The sequence below is a fragment of the Porites lutea genome, chromosome 9 (genome assembly GCF_958299795.1).
Source record: "Porites lutea chromosome 9, jaPorLute2.1, whole genome shotgun sequence".
NCBI classification, from domain to species: domain Eukaryota; kingdom Metazoa; phylum Cnidaria; class Anthozoa; order Scleractinia; family Poritidae; genus Porites; species Porites lutea.
Genome location: NC_133209.1, coordinates 21411195 through 21418694, shown reverse-complemented (window position 1 = coordinate 21418694; position 7500 = coordinate 21411195). Strand labels below are relative to the sequence as shown.

At 40.1% G+C, this 7500-nt stretch overlaps 1 protein-coding gene across 1 annotated transcript in view; it reads left to right on the top strand.

The window, feature by feature from the left end:
* LOC140948580 (zinc metalloproteinase nas-1-like) overlaps nucleotides 1–7500 on the top strand; it is an 8223-nt gene that overhangs the window by 251 nt on the left and 472 nt on the right. Inside the window, exons 2-8 of the mRNA XM_073397833.1 lie at nucleotides 911–1028; nucleotides 2210–2391; nucleotides 2892–3119; nucleotides 4090–4262; nucleotides 5203–5349; nucleotides 5934–6080; nucleotides 6602–7500. The exon at nucleotides 6602–7500 is cut by the window's right edge and continues 472 nt beyond it. Coding sequence (XP_073253934.1) covers nucleotides 911–1028; nucleotides 2210–2391; nucleotides 2892–3119; nucleotides 4090–4262; nucleotides 5203–5349; nucleotides 5934–6074 — 989 coding nt within the window. The 3' untranslated portion in view covers nucleotides 6075–6080; nucleotides 6602–7500. The remainder of the gene's footprint in view (nucleotides 1–910; nucleotides 1029–2209; nucleotides 2392–2891; nucleotides 3120–4089; nucleotides 4263–5202; nucleotides 5350–5933; nucleotides 6081–6601) is intronic.

Sequence of the window (7500 nt, the reverse complement as noted above, 5' to 3'; positions counted from 1 at the left end):
GGCCACGCAGGCTAAGTTGTTCTTAAACTAAGGGACTTGTCAGAAATAAGTAGTGGGGGAGGGGGGTGGAAACAGAAGGAGGGTCACAACTTTTTGAGACTGCAGAAAAGGGAGGGGTCATGAAAAATGGGCCGTTAAAAGGGGGAGGGTCATGCAGATATGTGTCCGTGATCATGTAGAGGCTCACCCACAGAAGAAAAAAGAAGTCCTTTATTCTGTAAAAAAAAACCTGGGAGAACTTAGGAGAGTCGAGTGATCAGCTGTCAGAATCAGAGTCGGACTCTTAATGCTGTCATCTAAAATGTATGTATATGGCATTACAAAGAACGGATTAGAAATATATTTTGAGCTTTCATAATACTGACTCACCCTAGTGTATTGTAAGAACTAAATTTTATCATTTATACAAGAGGGGGAGGGTCATGATATTTTAGGCCAAGGTCAAGGGGAAGGTTAGCAAATTTCACTCGCATTGCAGGGATTGGTCACCTCATTTCCGAACCCAATTTTAAAATTCCCACCCCCCCCCCCTCCCCCCTGCTTATTTCTGACAAGTCCCTAACCCTAGTTAGAATAATGTGTAGTATCAGGATCCTTGAAGAATTTTTTCCTTCAATAACGTTGGTAAAAAGAAACATTTATTCACTTGTTTTTTTAGAGTTTGTCCAATAAAAAATTAAAGAATTTGGCGAGCTTGACTCGACGCGTTTGCGATGGGTGTGATCAAAACAAAACATCGGAGAAGCTTGTAGTTTTACAATTAGTTAATAATGGCGGAAAATTTAATGACAACTTCCTTAATTTGTCGGTGAGGAATCCTTTCTGAGATAGACTGCCATATATGTTCTGTATTCAGCATGAGTCATTAGTAACCTTGCCACCTTCCTAAAATATTTTATTTCGTTCGCAGCGATGCTTGCAAGAACAGTGATAACCAAGGCAATGCAGGCCTTGAAAACTCTTTCGTGCGTTCGTTTCATTCCTCGGGCAAGTGAAAAATACTTCGTTAGGTTTATACGAGGACAAGGGTAAGAACTGACGTAATTAACTATATTTTTCATAGGTTATGGTCTCCAGTTTGCCAATGGATTCGACGCAGATGTAGTGACCTTATGGTTACGCTATGTGTTCTAACCTGAAAACCAGCTTAATCCACTGAGATTCAAACAGGCTTTGACATATCCTGTTTGGTACAACATGGAATTATTGATCGCCTTAGACTATTTTCTGGCTTAATGTGAATTTTTATCGCGGAAATTGATCTTAAACTGAAAAACCGAAAAACTAGACTGGACAAATCGGGAATAAATTAAAGTGCACACACACAAAAACGTTCTCTCTAAATCAGGTGTACCCGCGGGTATACCCAGTGGCAGACGTGACCAATGACAGAGAGGAAAACTGATCATGCATCGGGGGTCGTGTTTAGTCCTTTTTGGGCGCCTTCTCTGAAAGGCCGTTTCCGAGTTGTCCAAGCCTCTTTTTCAAAGCGAGGCTAAGTGCAAGGCAATCGATATGGCAATTATTTCTTATTCTCATGCTCATTTTTACAAGAAAGGTTTTGCATTGGCCTTGCTTGTTTGGAAAGTGAGAATCTTTGGAACTCGAAATATAGCCTATTCACTTCTTTGCTTACACACCCCTGTGAACCTTAAGAGGGAGGCCGAGCGTTTAGATGTACAGCAAGACTGAGGATCACGAAAGCGCTTTAAAAAGATAAGGCACTTTGGAATGTTCAACGTGAAAATCGCTTTTCAAGTTGAGTCTTCCCACGTGCCTTTGCGTTTCTGAAGCTTCTCCGCGATCCCATGCCCTGCAAACTGAAAATTCCAAATGACCCCCTGCCCTGCTACTACAGCCAAAAATTCCCAGAAGCCCCTGTACCCAAGGCAGCCTTTTTTCTGCATTTTCTACGTGTATGCACGCAGCCGGGGCAAGAGTAAGTCATTTAAAGGGCAGATCCGGCAGTTTGGACGTTTTTGTCTCTTAAAATTTAGCTCGGCTGATCCAAAACGTAACTGGAAACATGCATGGGTAGAAGGACACTAAAATTAATGGACTTAAAAAAGAACACAATGACGAAAAAACAAGGTCAGAGTCTACTTCAGCATCCCAGTTTTTGACTCAAATTAGTGGAGAGGGTAAAAATAAGTATACAAACCCCTTAAACCCCTTCCTTTTGATCTTTAGAAATCATTATATGTTCTAGATGCTATTCCTGTGTTGGCCGGACCTTGGACTCCAATGGTCAAGTTGTTTCCATAGGATATGGATGTGAACACGAGGCCATTATCCTACACGAGTTAATGCACACTCTGGGCTTTTTTCACACAAGCTCACGACCGGACAGGGACGCCTATGTCATTATATATTCAAAGAATATCAGACCTGGTAAGGAACAATGTATCAGTCAATAAAGAGCCTCGCCCGTAAATTCACTATAATATAGTAGTGAGTGTCTGCCACGGCATCAGGAAGATAGAGACCTTCAAATTGGGCTTCGAGTATAGATTAGAGACCCATAGATTCGAGGATGAAACATTCCCATGGACATCCTGGCCGGAAAGCTTCATTTCACTTTTTTTCACCAGAAAACTTTACGGTTTCACGGTTAACTGGTAGCGTATAAAAATTCGTATTTTTTTAATAGAAATGTTTAGGAAAGTCTGGAGAAGCCTGTGTGATTTGCTGTCTAATATTTTGCAGAGACTGTATGTTGAGTTTATTTCAATTCAACGAAAATTAAATCGACGAAAATCAATCCAAGTTAGATGCATTAAATCTTATTCCAAAGTGATTGGTGAATGCTTTTAACCTCCTATGGAATGTTTTTGGGGGAGCTAAGAACATCTGTTGGACTAATTGACTTTTGAAATTGTACGTTCTGTAAGGATTTGAGGGAAACTTTAGAAAGTACAGTCATGGCCAAGTGGACCGTTTAGGGGCACCATATGACTACACATCACTCATGCATCTGCCCCGTAATAGCTGGAGCGTAAACGGAAGAAATACAATAGAGTCACGTGCCGGGCCCCACGTGGTGATGGGTCAGCGAAAGGGCCTATCGGTGGTGGACAGACAGCAACTTAATCAGTTGTACAAATGTAGCAATAATCGAGGTGAGTTGTCGTGTCGACCGTGGTGTGTCACACTGAACTAATGAGAATCATTGTAGTCTAAGACACTGAACTTATCAAAGCTCTGAAAGGGCTCTTCAAAGCCCATTATAGAGTACTAAAGTGTGACGTCATAAAAATGACATTTCTGAAATCATGGGATTTGTCAGGATATTCTGAAAGAACAATGTCCAAGAGGCCTTCTTGCCAAAAATGAGCATTGTGGGGCAAATTCTCTCCTAGATCGTAACCCAGTTATACTTAGAAAACTCCATACAAACCCTTCTAAATTTTTTTTCGAAGGGTTTGTATGGAGTTTTGTGAGTATAACCCGCTAACATCTCAGAGAAAATTTGCCCCGAAGTGCTCATTTTTGGTAAGTAGGCCTCTTGGACATTGTTCTTTCAGAATATCCTGACAAATCCCATAATTTCAGAAATTTCATTTTTATGACTGCCACGCAGGCTAATGACGTCGTCACTTTAGTACTTTATTTACCTTGAGCTTAGCTCGGGAACATTCTTAAGGCACGTCATTGTCACCATAATAATCATCATGATTATCATCACCACCGTTATTACTATGACTACCATCATCAATACAGTTATCATCATCATCATCATCAATTAATTTGCGCAACGCCTTAGACTTTTTACCAGCTTTGTTCACAATACGGACGCAGTTCTAAATATATATTTTATTTAGCTGGGATTGTATAATTCAATAGCAAGAGTTTCTAAAAGCAGTTCTTCATAGAAGCGAAGATACTTCTTGTATATGCAACTTAATTCGTCGTTCAGTACGGGAAGATGACGTACTGCAACGATACTACCATCTTGTTTTTGATTCCTTGTTGCTCATAAAAAAGAATGTTTTCTAATTTAACTCTCAACTCCGTTTTAATCAAATGTCTTAGATTGTAAAAACATGAAAACATATTTCAACTATTTATGCGAACGTATCTTTTTTCAAGGATGTTACTCCGCTGTAGGTCTTGAAAAAGGCAAAATAAGTGACTCGCAACTGCGTGCTAGCTCTTCTCAGCTCTACTTTGAGCCGCATCAAGCTCGGCTACATCTGAACGCGGGCCCGAAAGGGAATGGTGCCTGGTGTACCGCAAGGAACGCAATAGGAGAATATCTGCAGGTAAAATGTATGGGGAATTTGAATTCGCTTTGTTAAAGCAAAGAGGCACTAGCCTGTTCACAGACCCTATATTTTGTTTTTTGATATCGTTGCGCGCTCGTATGGAAATAAAAGCCGCGGGGGATTTATTGACCTCAAGCGCCAGAGGCCGGGTTGGTATTTTCAAAAAAAATTATTAAAGAAAAACGTCTGTGGACAGGCTAGGGGGCAAAGTCTTCAACACCACTTTAATCCACTCTATTATGGTTCAATTATATATAGACTCACCACCGGATGTATATGCCGATAATGCTACTGCTTATGCAAAGGCCTTTCATTGTTTCGGGACATCAATATGGCGGACGTGACGTCATTTGAAAACGCTTTATAAAGACCTGTAGAAAGTAATGAGGTTCGTGGTGAAATTTTCCTTAGATTTGAAACAGGAGCGACTGAAAAAGAGTCTGAGATATGACAAATCTTCGCCTCGAGTTTTTAAACCTGATAATACACTCCTGCTCGTTTTTTAAACAGTACCTACGGCCTGTTTCAAACGTCGTGCTACTGCCATGTTAAGCTGGCTCGACTGCGGCACGACACTTGCACGACTTGGTTTCAGACATCGAATTTAATTCAGTCGAATAGAACGGCTGTTGCCGAAAATATAACACGAAGATAAAGGAACGGATTAACAAACTTTTAATTACATTCTAATGTATTTATAATTTATTAATTGAGTTCGGCACGGCGATAGAAAGATTTGGTTTCAAACGTCGCGCCGCTGCCGTGCTAAAGTCGAATTCAATTCGATCAATTGATTTCGGCACGGCAATAGCACGAAGTTTGAAACGGGCCTAACCCTCCCGGTTTAAACGTCCTGTACCACAGTACACTGCAGGAGAAATTTACATGAATTTGAAGGACAAGAGATGCCCTTCACTTTATTTGAATTTCTTGACAGATTAACTTAGGCTCAAGGCATAAGATAACCGCCATTGCCACACAAGGCGGCCCGAGAGGACTCTTTCTTCCGGCAGCCTGGGTAACAGGGTACAAAGTTCAAAGCAACAACAATGGAAACATTTATAGTTGGGTCACAAACGTACAGGTCAGTGCAGTTGCGTACTTTTCCTCGATGTCCAATAGAGTTTCACCGTTTATTTTCCAAAGGATTTTTACTGGATTTTTTTCCTACCAGCCACTTTGCCTGGGGATTTTATTATGAGATCAGAGGAGTGTCAGTTCTGTTTTTTGTTTGTTTCAGATTTTCACATTTAAGCGCAGCAGGAATAGCTCAGCAGCGCTTGACTGTAAAGCGGAAGGTCGTGGGTACGATTCCCGGGGCCGGACCAATACTCAGGGTTTTAAAATAACTTAGAAACTTGGCCCTGCATGCGGCTATACCTTCGGGTCGCTTGGATGACCAATTGAAATGGCGGCCCCGTCTTCAGTTGGAGACGTAAAATAGTGTCCTCAATTAGTACTTTAGTGCGAAATCGGAGACTCTCAAATAAAGTGCATATATTCTATTTTACTGTTTTCTCAGAACTGTTCTGAAGTATAAATTAACTTTTTCCATGATCAAAAACGTCTTGCTGTTTGAGTCCACTTTTCTTCACCTACACGTAAGAGAAAGCTACCCAACCACCGGCCACCAAACCTCTAACCCTCGTTGCTTTGGATTTGCTTCAGTTTTTAAGTGGAAATTGGGACGCAAACTCGGTGCAGTACCACTCTCTTAAGGTGCCATTCTGGGCCCTTTATGTTCGAATCGTTCCTACTCACTGGTATAACCACATATGTCTACGAGTGGAGTTGTATGGTTGCAAATGAAACAAGGTGAGAGTAGAACAACCACCACCACAGGGTATGAAAGTGTTTTTCAATTGCTGATAAAAAGTAGCCTATGACTGATATGACATATAAACAGGGTATTTCATATCCCTAAATGTGTCTCGGATACTCTGATATGCAGGTGCTATAGTATGTAACACTTATGGCAGACCTAGGGTGCGTTACTTTGAGATGGTCAGGATCAGGATCTGTGATCCTTGATCACTCGGATCATGGTAGATCAAATGAACCGATGGATCCTTGTCCAGAGTTGATTAATCGGTTCATTTGATGCAACATGTTCCGAGTGATCTCGGATCACTGATCCTAATCTTGATCACCCCAAAGGAATGTACCCCTAGAATTATATCACTTTCCCCCTAAAATTGGTAGCAGTCACCTATGAGAAGCTCAAACTATAGGGCATTGACTGAAAAAGTTTGGTGTTTTAGGTAGCTCCTCACGAGATGTGGTCGCATATAGTTAATGTCCTCTCTAATCTCTTTGCTTATTGTATTTTCTTTCAGGTCCATACTAAAGGTCTTTGCATTGGAACCTCAAAGATGACTTAGATGCAACATTTTAATGAATCCGATAGAATAGTCAACTCCAAAAACTGAGCTTTGAAACCAGTTTTTAATAACGATAAAAACACTATTTACAATAATAATAATAATAATAATAAGTTAACAACTCTTTCATCCTATCAATAAATACTTTTCAACTTACGAATGTGGCACTTGCATCATTATCTCCAAGTGGACAAAGTAGAATCGTTACACGTAATATACTTACGTGTACACAAGAATGATTTTCTAACTAGCAAAAACACCTGCCAGCATCATTTCTGTACGTAATAAACTGAATTTCCATCTTAAGCTAATCATAAACTTAATTGAAGAGCAGGGTATAACAACTTCATATTCTGGTAGCATTCTACTCGCACAATCTTCACAATCCAATCCTCTAATCCAGACTGACTGGAATTTCATGTTAGACAAGAGACAAATATGACGAAAAATTTTAAATCTGTTACGTTCAATAATTCTAGACCTCTCGACGTCACACAATGCTATACGCTCTGCAGGGAGGACTCAGAAACTGCCAATGTTAAAGGGACTACCTCACTATTTGCTATCTTTCCCCCTGAATAGTTAAAACAAAGCGTGTCTTCTTAGCAATTACCAAAAATAATAGTTTAAATTTGTTATCCAGGACTGTTTCCTATTGTCTGACGTTAAGAATGGCAAGGGTGGGCATGCATTTAAACTTTGATTTTTTTCAAGTTTTAATACTATGCCTGCAAAAATCATCAAAGAATAATGATTAGAACTCTTTGATGAAATTTGTTTGATATTATTTGGGTAAAGGTAGTAATACTACTACATGACAAATTTCTTCAATTTGATTGGCTAAGAGCAGTGGT